This window comes from Canis lupus, chromosome 7 (assembly GCF_011100685.1).
Source record: "Canis lupus familiaris isolate Mischka breed German Shepherd chromosome 7, alternate assembly UU_Cfam_GSD_1.0, whole genome shotgun sequence".
NCBI classification, from domain to species: domain Eukaryota; kingdom Metazoa; phylum Chordata; class Mammalia; order Carnivora; family Canidae; genus Canis; species Canis lupus.
Window position 1 is genome coordinate 54,714,970 of NC_049228.1, and position 18,407 is coordinate 54,733,376.

Below are 18,407 nucleotides of genomic sequence, written 5' to 3' on the forward strand. Positions count from 1 at the left end.
GTGGGTATTAGGAGCCAACACTCACAGCACCTGGTGGAAGGAGGCACCATATTCATAAAGCAGGTCTGGATGGACAGTGAAGCATCATCTACATAACATTAAAGGCTAAAAGCATGTTTGTTAATGTGCAATTAAAGACCACATCCGTAGTTAAAAGGCTTTTAGACCATACAGGTCCCTGACCAGGTAGGGGACATAGGGGAAAACTGCAGGCCTTGATGCTGAGCATCTTTGAATCCTCACTCTTCCAATTGTGAATTAATTTGATGGCATTACATAGATGATGTTGCCTCTCTGAGCCTTCATTTCTTTATCTGTAAAATGCATTCAAGTTTAGAGGACTTCTGGGAGGATGAAAGTAACTGAACAGTTTTTCAGATATTCCCTCTCAAAATAATTCAAGTTCCCTTAGCCAACACCTAGTAGTCTCCTCCTGAGTTACTAGAAATCTAGAAATGAGAGGGGCTGAGAGGGGGTTTTGAGAGCTGAAAGTTTGGCTCCAGGTGGTCACATCTGGTCACATCTGCCTCTTGTTTCCATCTGCCTTTGACCATTTGCACATATAAGACTCCCACCTGATCCCAGAATGAGTCAGGAAACTACAATATTCCTTTTCTTATGCTTTGTCTTATTCTATTTGCTTATAATTGTTGGGTCTACTTAGAACCTACCAGAATCTGCAATTGCCATGCTGCATTCTAGTTCTTGCTTACCAACCTGTGCTCAATTCTAACTCCGAAAGCATTTCCTCATCTATATCCTGCTCTCCTACTTTTCTAGGGGTACCACTTACTCAGGTTTCATAGACCTCTTTTTTTTTCTCCTGAGCACTCGCTATCATCTCTTTTCTTTTCCCTTGTTGCCAGAAAACACATCTTCTCCTCTAACTCAGGATAGTCTCCTGGCTTCCTGATCTTTCACTACTACTCCTGTTTATCACAATCTCCTCTAAATCATGTCTTTCCCTGCTCACCATCCCTCCTCTCCACTGCTGACTCTTGTTTATGTCTCCCTTACTCTCTGAGGGTGCCTCCTCTCACCCCACCCCAGGTCACTTCTCCAAATTCTAGATCAGGAAGTAAGTTAAGATTTTTCCTAATAGGTAAGTACCTACTTCATTTGGGTTACTTTATATTCTTGTTATGATAGATTTCCTTTATTCTAACATGAGGATTGAGTGACACTAGTATTTCTATTCACATTTTTAGATGGCAAGCTGGCAGCTGACAAAGTATTAACAGCAAAGCAAGAAATTATTGAATGTGTAGCATCAGCGGCCATGATATCCCCAGGAAGACTTCCTGGGGAAAGTCCTTCAGGACAGGTAGTAGAAGAAGCTTTGGGAGCTTCTCACAATATTGAAAAGCCAAAAGAAACAGCTGCAAGGAACAAAAGGAGTCCTCCCCCTTCCCAGGAAAGACATCTTAGTCTGACAACGTTCAACAAGAAAATCTCTACTGAAGAGTGTGTCCTTGACTATGACAAGAGTGAAAGAACTCTCAATGTGAACTCAAATGTTGTAACACGGCAAAGAGTTCATGCTGGAGGAAAGGTCTACGAGTGCTTGGACTGTGGGAAAGCCTTTTGCCAGAGCTCAAAGCTGATTAGACACCAGAGAATTCACACTGGAGAGAGGCCTTATGCATGTAAAGAGTGTGGCAAAGCTTTTAGTTTGAGCTCGGACCTCGTTAGACATCAGAGGATTCATAGTGGTGAAAAACCCTATGAATGTTGTGAATGTGGAAAAGCTTTCCGGGGCAGCTCAGAGCTCATTAGGCATCGGAGAATTCACACTGGAGAGAAACCATATGAATGCAGTGAATGTGGGAAAGCCTTCAGCCGGAGCTCAGCCCTCATTCAGCACAAGAAAATTCACACTGGAGACAAAGGCTATGAGTGTACTGAATGTGGTAAGGCTTTTGGTAGAAGCTCCATCCTTATTGAACATCAAAGAATTCACACTGGAGAAAAACCCTATGAGTGTAATGAATGTGGAAAATCCTTCAATCAGAGCTCAGCCCTCACGCAGCACCAGAGAATCCACACTGGGGAGAAACCTTATGAATGTAGCAAATGTAGGAAAACATTTAGGCACAGATCAGGCCTTATGCAACACCAGAGAACTCACACCAGAGTTTAACTCTTGTGTCAGGGTTGTACAATTCTGTAATACTAGGGATTCACTTTTGGGGCAAGACCCCCTCCCCCCCCTACCAAAGTTTCCTGAGAGCATAGTTCCTGCCTTTCCACTCCAAGTCAGTACTTGCTGTACAAGGTGATCCACACAAAGATGGTTGTGGATGTGTTGAATGGGCAGGCACCTTCACAATATAGCCAGCGTTGGGGTAAAGATCCCGAAAGAGCTCCTTATCAGGTGGACTGAGAGGTGGTACCTCCAATGGCAAGGATCTCTGTCCAGCAAGAACAGCGGGCATCTGGCAGTCGGAGGCATGTGCTGAGAGTCACTTTGTTCTCCAAAGTGTTGAATTGTGAGGTTGTGAAATGTTGAATTATGCCCTGGATTAGTTTATAGTTCATTCTGCCCCCTTGCCAGGACTTTAATCAACCCTGAGCTTACTGAGGTCAACTGAGGTCTCTTTATTTATTGAGCACCTGCTATGTGCTAGCCATCGGGGGCAGACATGGCCATTGCCCTCCCAGAGTTAAAGGCTTAATGAGATACATATATATTTATTAAGCAGGTAATGACAGTAAAGTGTGATAAGTGCTTTGGTAGAAATATCTAGGATTCTGTCAAAATACATCACAGGGGCACCTAACCTGGTGTGAGTCACTAAAGGCTTTCTGAATGTGACAAAATCTTTCTTGAGGAATAAAGGGTGCCTATAAGCCAGGTCAAGGCAAGAGGGAAGAGAAGAACATTATAGGTGGAGGTTGTAGCACATACAAAGGCATGGAGAGAGGATCTTGAGAGGTCTCTTCATCAGGACTCCTCCAGCAGGAATTTCTTTGCATAAACCTTGGTTTAGAAGCCAGGACTTGTGTTGGTTCCTCTCTTCCTGTTTATAATCACAGAGTTGGGTAGCCTATCCCAGACCCAGAGTTATGTAAAAGACCTTGAGGTACTCAGGACAATTAGTGTGATGGTAGACTTTGGTGCATCCTGTGGAAAAAGGCATGTATGTACACCAGGGAAAGAAAACATATTGGGAGGCTAGAGGGACGGTGTTTGGTGTGCCATGACCCTAGAGTTCAGGAAATGGGAAGCTGACAAGAGCGTAGGAGTGGGGAGCTCTGCCTTCCCAGGAGCCACTAGTCCTCATTTCCTGCCCCTCCCCTTATTATCAGGCTCAAAGGTACTTCTTGAATTACACCCTCAGATTCCTCAAAACTCTACTTCTCTGCTAATTTTTATTTTGGCAGTTTTAATTAAACAACCATTAATTGTTGAAGGCAATTCATGTGTAAGAGAAGGTTTGATTATCCTCTAGGGTATGCTGATTTCCCTTCCAGATACTGTCTCTTTTGAAGACTCAATGATCAAAGCTGTTTGGGGTAATATGGGAGGTGAAGTGGGGGTAAGGGACAGTTTTTGTGTCCACAGGTTGGGAGATTGTCATTGAGTGAGGTCAATCAGAAGTCTGGAGAGACCCTTCAAATAGATGGAGTTGCCTTTTTTCCTATAGGTGACAATTGGAGGATTTCATATTTTTAATTTTAATAAGATTTCCCCCCCAGGTTGTGAATTAATTGTAAATGTTGGTAATATAGAAAATGAAAAAGTAGAAATCCCCCTCAATCCCATCACCCACAAAAACATTGTTAACATTTTGGCATACAATCTATTGGTTTCTTCTTTCCCCAACCCTAGTATTTTTTTGGTAAATACCTTGTTTGCTAAATCATTTTTAGTAACTGATCGTAACATTTATACTTTGAGTATATACTTAAACTGTTGAGTATTAGAATGTAATACAAGATGTAATAAAATCTGAATCTTAAAAGTTTTGCTCTGGAAATGATTTGTTCAGGAGCATAGTAACACAAGTGGAGGTATGCTGGGAGAAAGCAGGGGGGATTGGAGCAAGAAGTAAGAAGATTGGTGTTCTTGGTTTTATTTCAAAAGGTGTCCAAAGGTGTCTGGAAGCTGATAGCCCTTTGGGCTGCAGTTCAGCAGGTGAAGTCACAACGTTTAGGGGCAGCTGGTTGAAAAACTGTGGGAAGGAGAACAAGCAGCCTCTTTAAACATACATACAGTGTCCACCTTAGAAGCAGGAAGCGTTAGAGGCAAGAGCCTGGGGTTCTGCGACAGACTTCCCCTCCTCTCTCAGCAAGTCCTCAACAGAAACATGTACAGAAAAACTCCAAGACCCTTTAGATTTGTGATCCTTTGCACCAGCTACAGATGACAGTATCAATGTCTGGTTCTGATCCATTAGAAAGTAGGGGGTAGATGGGTGTCATTGGGGTCTGCCCTTCTTTGCAGAAATGCTCTCCAGGTCAGTTTCTTCTGTATGGGGAATATCTAATTGGCAATCCCTCATACTTAGATTCACATAATGGGGCAAGAGAAGCAAAGGATTTCACAGAGGAGCTTGGATATAGCAAGGTCAAATTTGCTTAAATTTCCAGTCTCCAGCTGGGCAGAGTTAATTGCAATCTATGGAAATGAGAAGGCAAGAGGTAGGAAAGTGGTATTAAGGACCCTGCCTAAATTGCACATCTTTAAAAATTGCCTTTGACATCTACCTTATTTTGGTGCCTGCTCTTTCATAAACAAAGAATGTTGAAGCTTTATAAAAGGTCATCTACTTCAGCTCCTTTAAACTGAGGGTTGTGAGGTGACTCACTCATGGCTGCAGAATTCATGAGAAAGCACTAACATGAACCAAGGGCTCAACTTCAAGATCATTGCTTTCCTCAATTACAGATAGCCTTCACGCAGTTAACTTCTATTTGCACAGAAACTTATGATTTGCAGAGATTTTTTGTATACTAGTGTGAGATGGTTGTGTCTGCCACTATCCATTAACAATGAGGAAGAGTTAGGGTCAGAGTTAACAAGTTAGGTAACTTAGGACTTGGGACGGACAAAGATGATATAAAAAGCACATATTTTCCTTAGTATTTCTTGATTATCCTGGGTTCTCATTCCTTTTAATCTTTTTTTCTCTGAAGTTAGAGGTATTTCCTGTAGGAAAGTTTGGAGGACACAGAATCACAAGGAAACAATTAAATCACCTATAATTTTATCACCCAGAGATAGCTGGTGTAGCACTCTGAGATTACATATTTCCAGGATTTTTAATGCATAAATATATTTTTACATGGAGTCATATTGTACATGTTCTATTTTTACTTAAGATATGTTGTCATTTCTTTTGACATCAACATCTTAACAGCTTTTAAGACTTTGTATACATTCATGATGTTTTCTGAAGCATACATTTCCAGGTAGAATTTTAAAGTCAAAAGGCAATGCTTAAGGCTTCTGGGATTGATTGCCAGAGATGGTATCTATTCACAGCTCACCAGCAGCACTGGATTCCTTATTTTCCTGAATCTTCATTTTATGAGGGGAAAAAGTGCCATCTCAACTCTCGCTTTAATATACATTTTTTATTCTATTTATTATTTTTTTAAAGATTTCATTTATTTTTCACTTATTTGAGAGAGAGAGAGAGAGAGAGAACAAGCTGGGTGACGGGCAGAGGGAGGAGACCCACTGAGCAGGGAGCCGCAGCCAGGCTCCATCTTGGGACTTGAGGATCATGACCTGAGCTGAATGCAGATGCTTAACTGACTGAGCCACCCAGGTGCTCCTACATTTTTTATTTTAGCAACTGACTGTTTATCACCCATTAGCATTTGTTCTTTTGTGATTGGCTTACTTAAGTACAATTTTTTCTACTGGGACTTTTTCATGGAGAGATACTATAGAGAAGTGGCTCCACAGAAGGGTTGTTTTCCTATTGTCTGGTTTTGAAGTCTGACCTCACCACTTTTTAGCTAATAAGATCCTAAGCCATGATCCTAAGCCTTCATTTCCTCATCTGCAAAATGTGCTCAGAGAAACAACAAATACATATATACAAAGCCCTCAGCAAAGTACCTCTTAGGTTTTGTACTGGTATGTTAAGAACTCTATAATCTCTCCCTTTTGTAATATATGTTGTATCAATTCCTACCTATCAATTGTCCTACCCTTTTCAGTTTGTCTTTACCTTGGGAGAGGATACAGAGTTGAGTATGAATAGCTTATATGTTAGTTATCCTATCCCTTTCTTTTTTCACTCTCCAAGCATGGGGATTTAGCCTCCCTGCCATTCTTACTGGTTAGTATCTGCTCATCTACATATGCCCCAACAAGGGTATTCTCTACTTATCCTCATGAAAACTCTTTCCCTAAGCACAGGATTCTAGATTCCCATAGATTTCCTTTTTTTTGGCAAAGTTTTAGAACTCTGTCTGACCTGTTAGGTATTTTGAGTAACAGGTTTTTTTGTTGCTGACTTTATACTTTCCTGCATTGCGCTGAGAAGCACCAGTCCAAGGATACTTTTCCTGCTGGCTCCCATAGTCTGTGGATGGATCAGGACTGTTACTTTTTGTTGCCACTTCCCTTTAGCACAGTCTTTAACTAAAATTCACAAGATTGTGATACACTGCCAATAAAAGACAAAACTGCACACATGTGAGGTGCCTGGAGAATAAGTCGCAGACCTAGCGACTGACAAATATTTTTTAGCACCTGAGGCCAAGGGAGTGCACTAGAGCTATGGGGGTACAGCCCCAGAAACAAATGTGGTAGCCATAGCAGCTTCTGACCCAGGGCTTTGTGAGTTAGCAGGAAGCAGACAGCAGCTCTGATAGTCTGAAGAACCAAAGGAGTCCTTCTGTTTAGTGGGAAGATTTAGAACTCTAACAGGGGCTTAACTGCTAGGCTGGGCTCTTTCTAACCATTGGGCCTCCTCCAAACATGCACAAGGTCTAGCTTAGCCTAGAGGCAAGGAAACTAACCCTTTCCTCAGCCCACAGCAGACCAAGAAAAAGCTCCACTCTACCCTGTGGTCCAAGAACTCCAGGTTTTCTCTAATAACAGAAGCTTCTCCACTGATTCTTATTTTGCTACAGACACTGCTTAAGAGGATCTGGCTACATCCATGCTTCTCTTACAGACAGGACTCCACTTCAAAAGGAACTCAACAGCAACACTCCACACAAAATGGCCTTTTAAAATTTCTCAGGATGTGCCAGACATTCTTCCTTGGTCTATTGTTCCCTCTCCTGGGAATATTCTTCCCTGGCCTGCCTGCCTACTCCCCTGGCTAACTCCTATTCATCCTTCAGATCGTTTTCTTCTCAGAAACTTTCCCTGATCCAAGGCTGGGTCAGGTACTCGTTAAGGTCACATAGCACTGATCATGCCATAATGCCACTGCCAGTTTGCCTTGTCCATTCGACTGTAGACAGTCTTATTACCCATTGTAGTCCTAGTGCGTGGCACAACACAGGCCCACAAAAAATAACTGTTGGATAAATTAATTTGTATTATTTTCACTTCCTCATTTCTGGGCCGCCCTGGGCTCAATAAATCATTGATAAACCATTTCCCCATCTGTCTTGCTGCCCTGTCACTGTTCATAATTGGTCAGTAAACTTTTGTATTCCTGGGACAAAATGACCCTCTTACTGTTCATACAGTATACCAAACCTGGCATGTGGACAATTAGATGCAGTGACAGCCTGGGTTGCTGCACCCTCTTTATGACATTCTCATGAAAATGAGGTTTTAATGTTATATTCCCAGTTTTCTTATTTCCTGAGTATTCCTAATGGTAAGAGAAAAGCTGGAAGCAGTGATTCTTCCATTTGCTGTTCTGATTCGTCACAGGAAAAGCTTTCGGGGGACAATTTGCTGTAGCATTGGGAAGTGCTGCAGTAAGTCGGAATGACTCCAGACCTGGCAGTTTACCAGCCTGGAGTCTCATTCCAAAGTAAACCTTTTCAACTAACAAAGATATAATTCTGACCAGAATATTTACACCATTCATTGTATTCACCAGTTATTTTACAGTGTGGACTCTCTGGTGGCGCATAAGGACTGATCTGTGCCTGAAAGCCTTCCCACATTCATTACAGATATAAGCTTCATCCCCAGAGTGGATTCTTTGATGCTGAACAAGGGCTGAGCTCCTTTTGAAGGTTTTGCCACATTCATTACACTGATAAGGTTCCTCTCCACTATGAATTCTCTGGTGTCTGATGAGGTTTGAGCTCAAACTGAAAGCTTTTCCACACTCATTACATTCATACGGCTTCTCTCCACTATGTATTCTCTGATGGGTTATCAGCTCTGAACTCTGCCTGAAAGCTTTTCCACATTCATTACACTCATAAGGTCTCTCTCCCGTATGAATTCGCTGGTGTCTAATAAGCTTTGAGCTTTGGCTAAAGGTTTTCCCACACTCGTTACACTCATAGGGTTTCTCGCCAGTGTGAATTCTTTGATGTATAATGAGATAGGAGCTTTGACTGAATGCTTTGCCACATTCGTTACATTTACAAGCCTTCTCACCAGTATGAATTTTGCGATGTCTAATGAGGGCTGAGCTCTGATTGAAGGCTTTCCCACATTCACTACATTCATATGCTTTCTCACCACTGTGAATTCTCTGATGAATAATAAGGTATGACCTCAAACTGAAAGCCTTCCCACACTGGTTACATTTATAGGGCTTTTCTCCAGTATGGATTCTCTGATGTTGCGTTAGAGAGGAATGCTGTTTGAAGCTGTGCCCACACACATCACATCTATAAGGTCTCTCTTCTGTAGCAACTTTCTGATAAGTTATAGAGTTTGCACTTAGAATCAAGCCGCTTTGAGGCTCATGATGGTCTCTCTTTCCTAGAGATCTGTGTGTGAAGATTACTTGACTAAAACTGCCCCCGTGGGAAGGGGATCTTCTTAATTTCTCCCCTGTAGCACTTTCTTGTTGCCACTCTAAATTGCTTTCGTGTTCACTAACTCCTCCAGACGAAGGTTCCTGGGGAAGTCCTTGTGATTTTTCTCCTGAAATGTCCTTAGTCGCTGATTCACTGTTCTCACAATCTGAAATAACAGCAAAAACAGACTTTTATTTTTCTAGTCACTTTCAATACCCACTCTCCATGTGATAGAAAACAGAGGGTTCCATCCACAAGAGGTCACAGTCCACATACATCTTTTCCTTAGCTGCCCATACTGGCCCCTCCACCTTTCTAATACTATATAGGCCTACATCTAAAGTTGGAAGTTTATTCTTTCCTGCTTCCTCTGAAACTTCAACTGATTAATGTGGCTACCATTCTTTTCCTATGGTTTTCAACCTCTTTCTCTGCTGACTCCTGTTCAGCATATAAATAAGCCCAAATTTCTCACCTTTTTCAAGTCCAGCTCCTTGCCTACACATCTTCCTCATGCAACCTCACTTCCAATCAGAGTAAAGCTTTTTGAAAAGTTATCTGTACTCATTTGTCTGCAATCTGGTTTCTGCCTTACCTGCACACGCCCTCGCTACTCTCATCAAGGTCACCAACTTCATAGCTGCTTAATCCAATACTTTCTGGATCTTAGCTTTTCTGCAGCACCTTCACTGGGGACCACACCTTCCTTCTGGACATTTCTCTTCCACCTATCTTAGCCTGATTTCTTAGATTCAAGACCTATCACTCAAATACAAGGTCTTTCAGATTCTGTTCTGGGCTTTCTCGTACCCTCAATCTGCAAACTCTCTCCCTCTAGGTTTCACTCACTACTTATAAGATATTGTCTCCCCAGACCCCAATTCTATCCCAATACACTCTATTAATCTTTAGACTCTCATCTCCAATGCTAATTGGGGGATTACTTGTGGATTCTTCACAAGCATCAAAATAGCCCAGACTAAACACATCATCAGATGTATTTTTTCCTTATATTTTCCCATTTACATGAATAGCACCATCATTAACCAAGTTGTTCAAGACTCAAACCTGAGTATTATCCTCAACTCCTTTCCCAAATTCTCCACTTTTAACCATGACCAGCTACTGCAATGTAATTTGAATACTGGTGAACAGAAGGCAGCTTCAATCTTCCTCATCACTCAGAATACATTTTGATTTATTCACTGTGGCCATTTAGATTACAACAGTCCCTAAGGGGACTCTACTCCTGCCTACCTCAGATCTATCCTCCAATCTACAGGTAAGTTCTAAAACACAAGTCCAATCAACTACTCTCTTACCTAAAATCTTTCAAATGTGCTCCACTGTACTGTTCAAACTAATTAGGACGATCTACAAGTTTTTGCAGCCTGGGTCCCATTTTCCTCCCTGGTTGTGTCTTGCCATCTCTCCCCTATGAATTCTCCATTCAAGTTAAGTTGAATTACCCGAAGTTCCCAGAATGAGTTGTATTCTCTCACCTTCAGGACTTTGTGGCCTTTACTTGTGTGATATTGTAATATGGGAAATATATATTTGGCCTGCATCCTCAGTTCTTGGCATAGAGCTTTTAAAGCCCTTGTAATTTCATAAGTGGTAGAGGTGAGGAGTGTCTTTTGTTATTCATAAGCCCCTATCAACCAGTACCTCAGTTTATGCTAATGAGGTAACTCCTGAAGGGTAGGGGCTGTCCAGCCGAAGGAACCAACTACTTGATTAGAAGGCTGAACTTTCCACCCCACCTTCTGACCTCCAGGGAGAGGGACTGGAGATTTAACCACCAATGGCCAATGATTTCACCAACCACGTCTATGTAATGAAACTTCTATAAAAACCTTATACAAAGGGGTTCAGAGAACTTCTGGGATGGTGAATACATCCAAGTGCCACAATGTTGAACCTCTAACATCACAGGGACAGAAGCTCCTGTGCTCTCAACCCTTCTGGATCTTGCTCTATGTACCTCTTCACCTGGCTGTTCACTTATGTCCTTTATAAACTGGTAAGAGTAATAAGCAAGGTGTTTCCCTGAGTTCTGTGAGCTATTATAGCAAATTATGAAACCCGAGGAGGTAGTCTCAGACTGTCAGATTTACAGTCAATTGGACAGAAGTGTGGGTGACCTGGGGGGATTCGTTACATGCAATTGCCATCTGAAGTGGGGGGTGGGGAGGGAGGCAGGCTTGTGGGGCCAAAACTTTAACCTGTGGGGTGCGTACTAATTCTGGGTAATCAGGCTCATAATTAGTGCTGCTTAATGTGAGGAAAACCCCACAATCCAGTTCAGAAGTGTGAGTAGAAAAAAGCTTTTCCCTTTAGGATGGGACCCAATTCCTCCCTCCTCTGGTTCTCTCCTTACTCATAGTTCAAATCTTAGTTGAGGTGTCTCTGCCAAGAAGTACTCCTTGAATCTATAACATTGGGTTAGGTGTGTTAGGGGTGTATATGTGCCCCCATAGTACCTAGAGCCCACTTTTACTCTGTAACTTACCATACTGCCACTGCCTTTTTGCTTATCTATTACCCCAACTAGATATAAAAATTCCTTGAAGGTAGAGATCCAGTGCCTCACACAGTACCAGATGTGTGTTAGCACCTTATTAAGTTATAAAATCAAGGAATAAGTGAAGAAATGACAGGGAAACTTAAACACAAAGGAATGACTGCACTTCATGAGGGTTACTGAATACAAAGCTTCTAAAGCGGGTACCCCTGGTCTACAGTAAGACAGGTGAGGCTCACATATGGCAAGTTTGTAAAATGCAATTAATTCTGTATCCTCAAAACCAGGGGCCTGGTAACAGTTCCCAGATGAGTTTCTACTTTCTTACCACTTTTAGGGGAAAGGCAAGGTTCCCAGGGTTTCAGCTGTGTCTTTAAAGGCTGGAGTTGGATGTTTGTTAACTCTTGGGATGTTCCAAGACGTGTCAAATCCTTCCACGGCACTGCTGGTCCCTGAAATCAGTAAAATATGGTTAGCTTTGTGAGAAACTTCCTAGGGAAAATGCTTAGTCAAAATTGCAAAGAGGTCAATGAAGATATCTCCCGGGGATGAGTAATAGGGAAAAAAGAACTACTTAAGGATACAGATAGGTATGGCCATAGTAGTCACTTCAGGGTATGATTCAGTACAATTTTTCATTCCACTGCTATGAGAGTGCCACATGCTCTAGTCTGTAAATTTCTCTTCCCACAACATTTCACATCTCCCTGTTCCCACCTGCTGCTGCCCTGGATCATCAAATTCCCTCTCCAAATCCTCCAACAGGGTCACAGCTTCCTCGCCACTTTTTGGACTATGTTGCTGAACCCAGATCTGTAGTTCCTCAGGCAAGATGCTCAGAAACTGCTCCAGCACCAGCAGTTCTAGGATCTGCTCCTTTGTGTGCAACTCTGGCATGAGCCACTGATAGCAAAGCTCCTGGAGTCGGCCCAGAGCTTCCCGGGGTCCAGGTGTCTCCTGGTAGCAAAACTTTCTGAATTGCTGGCGAAACAATTCTTGGCAGGATCTGATACTCCCGCTCTGCTTAAATTTCTGACCCCAGGAAAGGCTTTCTTCTACTTTCACTAGTATTAGTTCTTGATCTTGAGAATTTTGAGGGACCAAGGTTGAAACCGCTCTGGATTCCACAGCCATCCTGGCCTAAACAGCTTAGCAAAAAGCTCACTAAAACTGGCTATTATACTTCAGAGTTTCTTGGAGTAATCTCTTCTTTCCTGAAATATATAAAAACAGTTAACTTATACAAGTGAAAAAAAAGTATCTAAGAACTTATAATAAAGGTCAGTCATCCCTGTAATATGTTGAAAGGGAACAAGTTTGAGGCTGTAACTAAATAATAATAAAGTGACAAACTAAAGATCACTCATCCCATGTATCACCCATTTAGAATTTCTGCCACTAATACTATAAGAAATTTTAAAAGCAAAAGAATGCAATATTAACATGAATCAGATGAGAAATTTCCTTTTCAATTCTTTCAATTTTGATGGTATCAAGGAGAAAAAAAAACCTGTCTTTAACTTGTCTGTAAAACTTGCTGAACTCTCTTTTTAATAACTATAAGGCTCAGACTTCCAAGGATAACAATACGTAGCTAGGATTTAATAATGCTGGCTTTTTTAAAAAAAAAGATTTTATTTACTTATTGACGAGAGACTGAGGGAGGCAGAGACATAGGCAGAGGGAGAAGCAGGCTCCCTGCGGGGAGCCTGATGTGGGACTTGATCCCAGGACACCGGGATCACGACCTGAGCCAAAAGCAGAGGCTCAACCACTGAACCACCCAGGGGCCCCATAATGCTGGGCTTTTAAAATTTTATTTTTAGTTACCTTCTATCTATGGCAAATAATGTTTACATTTGCAGGGGGAGTAACATCTTTAAGATTTCATATTAAACATGAGTTGATTCAGATTAAAAACAAAAAAACTTTTAAAAAATAACTGCCATTTGATCGATTTTAGTTTTCAGCGCATTTCTTCAACAAACACGGAGGCACTCACCATGGGCTCTGTTGTGAGCCAGGCATTAAGAACACAAAGGTTTCTGCTCGTGAGTAAATGAATCTACAGAGGAATTAACCAAGAACTGTTTGTTAAATGCTCACTGCGTGCTCAAAAACTTGTCTTTGATCACAGAGACACAAAAGCAGCAAAAAAGTCAATCTCCGTTCTCCAGCTCAAAATATTGGAGGGGGGGGGGCGGGGGGGAAGTAAACATTTTTTAGAGTGAAATGTGGCAACAAATAATTATGTATTGAATTTCTGTGATCGAGACCACACATGACCTGACTCTAGGATGGGTGAGTATCGACAGGAGGGTATTATGGGCCATGAAACAGCAGGACAGAGCAATATAATTTGGTCCTAACACTACAGTAACTTGAGGGGTTTAGAAGATGTAGACTAGGCTACTACTTAGGTTTACTAAGCCAGCCCGGCCGCACCAGCCTGTTTTTACAGCCCAGTTAAACAAGAGCATCCGTGAAGTCGCGGAGCAGGGGAGGGACTGCCCTTCCCGCTGGACCGCAAGGGCTCGAGCTGGCCTCCTCTGGGTCCCCCGGGCGCTCGGAAACCCGGGATGGGCCGGCCCGGCGAGCGGGGCGCCTTCACCCCGCGCCCGCGCCCGCCGCCCGGCCGCGCGTCCTCCCCACCCTCCCTCCGCTCGGGGCCCGCGTCCCTCACCGCGAAGCCCAGGGCGGCCGGGGAGCAAGCCGCCGACTCGGAGCGCCGAGCCACAAAGACCGGAAGTGCCCGCCCGCGGCCTTCCGCTCGCGCGGCCTCCGGAACCTCCGTGCGCCCCGCCCCTGGCTCCGGGCAGCCAATCAGCGCCGCGGCCCCTTCGTTCCCACCGCCTTCCCTCCCCGGCAGCGCGCAGCCCCGCGGGGCGTGCGGCCGCCGGAGCCGTGTCCTTGTGAGAGGTCGCCCCGCCCGGGAGGGCCGCGCTCCCAGGTCGGCTGCCTCCGACCCGCGGCCTGCGCCGCCGCCGCTCGCCTTCCCGCACACCTGCGCTGTTAGCTCACCTGCAGTCTAACAGAAAAGTATTAAGATTTCCCTGTGGTTTAGTGCTTTTCCAGTAGCTCCGACGAAAATAAACGCGTGGGTGAACGGACTGAACGGAAAACAGCCGCCACTTCGGCTGCTCTTCCGAATGCAGGCGCTTCCAGCCCTGCGACAGCCCCGCGCGGCAGCGGCGTCGGATCAGGCCCCGTCCAGCCGCGCACGCGCACACAGCCCGAAGTCCAGCTGCGACTGCAGACAGGCCTCGAGGCCCCGTCGTGCCGGGCGACTCTGACCCAGCTGGCATGAAGACTTAGTGATTGAGTTTTTCTTTGGCCGTTTAGTGGGTGAAAAATGATGCTTTCATGGGGCTTTAACCTGCATTTCATTTAGATTAGGGACCTTGAGGGTAAGCTATTTCCTTTCGTGTTTACTGACCATTTCTGGTTTTTCAAGGAAATGGCTTTTCCCATTTTTAAAAAAAATTGAGGTGTTACTATTTTTCTTTTTATGTTTGCGACGGGTTTTCTTACTTGCAAGGTTGTCAACTCATTTGTTGCAAATACATATTTTTTGTTCTATTTTATTTATTTTTAAAGATTTTTTTTTTAAAAAAATTATTATTCAGGGCAGCCCCGGTGGCGCCGCGGTTTGGTGCCGCCTGCATCCTGGAGACCCTGGATGGAGTCCCACGTCGGGCTCCCTGCATGGAACCTGCTTCTCCCTATGCCTGTGTCTCTGCCTCTCATTCTCTCTGTGTCTGAATGAATGAATGAATGAATGAATGAATGAATGAATGAATGAATGAATGAATGAATCTTTAAAAAAATTATTCATGCAAAGACACAGGCAGAGGGAGAAGCAGGCTCCCTGCAGGGAGCCCGATGCCAACTCCATCTCAGGACCCCGGGATACGGCCCTGGGGGGAAGGCAGACACTCAACCACTGAGCTCCCCAGGCGTCCCATAAATACATTTATCTTTAAGATTTTATTTATTTACATGACAGAGCACAAGTAGGGGGAGCAGCAGAGGGAGAGGGAGACTTAGACACCCCCCCACCCCCTTGGGCTAAGCAGGGAGTCCAACTTGGGCTGAATCCCAGACCCTGGGATTAGGACCTGAGCAGAAGGCAGACAGCAGACCCTTAAGAACCGAGCAACCCAGGCACTCAATAAATATTTTCTTTTTAATTATTTTTGAAATGTTAGTACAAGGTAATGCGTACATGGAAACATTATCCTTTGTAAGCTAAGACCATTAAGAAACATGTATTTAGGGGAAAAATAATTAGGTCTCAGAGTGATTAAATCTTTAGTTAACTAATTAATCTTTAGTGATTAATCTTTTTGAACTAACTGGTAATTTTACAAATCAAGAGAACAAGTAATATTACTGTATGTTTCAGTTATCTGTTGTGGCATAAATAAAATAGGTGTTTTATCGTTCACAATTTTGTGGTCAATAATTCAGGCAGGGCTTAGCAGAGATGGCTAGCTCATGCTCTCTGAGGTGTCCACTAGCATGGCTTAACTAGGACTGGAAGGTCCAAGAAAGCTTCACTCACGTTGCTGTGGTCTTGAAGCTGCCTTTTTGCTGGAGTTACTTGATTCTCCTCTGTAGAGCCTCTCTCCATGTAGTCTCATCATTCATGAGTTTAGCCTAAGTTTCTTATATGGTGCAGGGCTTCCAATAGAGTGAAGGAGAAAGGGAATAGGCTAGTTCTCTTAAGGCCTAGGTTTGGAATTGGCCCTACATTACTTTCATTGTATGCCATTGGCAGAAGGACTAGACTCATGGGCAGGGGAAATAGACTCCACCTTTCAATAGGAAGAGCAGCTTGAATATGGAAGGCAATTTAGGCAGTTATCCTTATATCCAATTGACCTCAATTTCTCATATGGAGGAGTCTACTACTTTGGTGTGGAACTATTCAAGGAGAGAAGGAATGCTTTCTTTCTTTAAAGATTTTATTTATCTATGAGATACACACAGAGAGGCAGAGACACAGGCAGAGGGAGAAGCAGGCTCCCTGATGCTGGACTCGATCCCAGGATCCCGAAATCACGTCCCAAGACAAAGGCAGAGGCTTAACCACTGAGCCACCCAGGCATCCCAAGAAGGAATGCATTCAATTGCAGTAATAGCAAACCTTACTAAATGTCCATACTGTTTAAGCCCTTTTTATTATCCCAGATAGCTCTGTGTGTGGGGATAAGGCCATCCCTACGGTTGGTTGTTAACCAACCAAATACATCAAATATGGCTTGACGATATTGCCAAGGACGAAGGTCCTTTCCCTCTTTTTGCTCTGCCATTTTTAAGTGTGTTGGCCTGTTTTCTAATCGGGCTTCCCTTATGGTCCTAACATGACTTAGTTTCAGATTACAGATGATATCCATAAGCAAAAAAAGGAAACACCATTATGTTCTGCCCCTTTTCAAGACTAAGGAAAAGTTTTCCCCTCAGCAGATTTCCTCACATGTCTTATTAATTAAAATTACCTTAACTGTCTATGCCTTTCACCAACATGGGTGGTGAGGTACGCATGATGGACTCAGGGCAATTGAGGTTCATATCTCAGGTGTGAGGAGGAGCCAGTGTCTCCTGAAAGACAAACTGGGGAAGGTAAACAAAATTATATTAAAAAGGCAGAAATGTTAAGGGCAGTGTAGGAGTGCTGACAACACTGATTCCATCTTTGGCCCTCCATCTTATTCATGCCTTCGCAATGACCTCCCCTTTAGGCTACATGTTTCAGGTCCTGTGGAGGTTAACGCATGCCCTGACCTGAATGCAGGAAGGCTTGTTCTAATCTTCCCTAAAATGACACACAGAAGGCACCACTTTAGATAACTAGTAGAGATGACTGGTGCACAGAAGGTTCTACTTCAGATAACGAGTAGAGATAGAACTAGTGCACAGGTAGCACCACTTGAGATAAACCACGGTATGACCTCACCACCATGCTGCTTGCTCTATAGAAGCTGGGGGTTAGGTCTGGACTTACTGGAGAATAGCTGCATTGTGCTCCAGATCATCTGTCTGCCCAATTCTCCCTGTAAGTTGCCCTGAGTTAGACTGTGTAAAGAGTACGGGGTAGTTTGTATTGTTTTTCTGGTCTCAGAGTGCTTTCTTGGGGCGCCTGGGTGGCTCAGTTGGTTAAACATCCAACTCTTGGTTTCGGCTCAGGTCGTAATATCAAGGTCCTGAGATAGAGCCCTGCAGTGGGCTCCGTGCTCAGAGGAGTGTACCTGAGATTCTCTCTATCCACCCCTCACCCCTGTGCTTGCACACATACTCTCTCTTGCTGTCTCTCAAATAAATACATAAATTAAAAAAAAAATTCTCGAACTACCTTCTCAGTTTGGAGGATACTTTACTGACCCACCTCTGCCTTCTAACAGGGAGAAAAAGGGGATAGGCAGATGAATGTTGAGTGTGTAATAGTAGCCTCTACTTCACAGAGATAACCTGATTTTCCTATGTAGGTAAGAAAGTGAGGCACTAGAAAAACAGTTCCTGTCATTCTTTATAAGATAGTGTATATTTAAAATATAAACCAAGTACTTTGTTGCAAGAGATGTAGATTGGAGATTTATGGCTAGGACTTGGTTAACACTTCTGGTGGGATAGTAACTCATTACTTTTAAAAGCCTTAGCCAACATTTTCCACTTATGTGATGTCTTAATCTGTTTAGGCTACTGTAACAAAAATACCATAAAGTCAGTGGCTTATAAACAACAGAAATTTATTTCTCACAGTTCTGCAGGCTGGAAAGTCCATGATCAAGGTGTCTAGATTCAGCATCTGGTGAGGACCCACTTCATGAGGTTCATAAACTTGTGATTGGTGAGTAGGGCTATTTATTCAGTAAAGTTTAACTGTTTGAATCACTATCACCTTCAACAATGCTCTGCTTCAATTTTATCAAGTGGGATATATTTGCTTAAAGTCTCTTAACCATAAACCAGTGTC

The 18,407-nt window shown here is 43.3% G+C and overlaps 2 protein-coding genes across 3 annotated transcripts in view; one reads left to right on the forward strand and one right to left on the reverse strand.

Annotated features, from left to right (window-relative positions):
• LOC119872642 overlaps positions 1–3,968 on the forward strand; it is an 82,757-nt gene extending 78,789 nt beyond the window's left edge. Inside the window, 1 exon segment of the mRNA XM_038541812.1 lies at positions 1,209–3,968. Within this exon segment, the coding sequence (XP_038397740.1) occupies positions 1,209–2,140 (932 nt within the window). The 3' untranslated portion in view covers positions 2,141–3,968.
• Positions 3,969–5,188: 1,220 nt separating this feature from the next.
• On the reverse strand, positions 5,189–14,645 carry ZNF397 (zinc finger protein 397). 2 transcript variants are annotated; one of them, XM_038543504.1, is made up of 4 exons: positions 14,453–14,645; positions 12,149–12,645; positions 11,760–11,883; positions 5,189–9,073 (listed from the first exon to the last, which is right to left on the reverse strand). In XM_038543504.1, the coding sequence occupies exons 2-4, from the start codon at positions 12,563–12,565 to the stop codon at positions 8,028–8,030; spliced, it is 1,587 nt and encodes a 528-aa protein (XP_038399432.1). In that variant the 5' UTR covers positions 12,566–12,645; positions 14,453–14,645; the 3' UTR covers positions 5,189–8,027. The 2 variants fall into 2 exon arrangements, with proteins under 2 accessions (XP_038399432.1, XP_038399430.1); XM_038543502.1 differs by lacking the exon at positions 14,453–14,645 and adding an exon at positions 14,115–14,223.
• Positions 14,646–18,407: the final 3,762 nt, after the last annotated feature.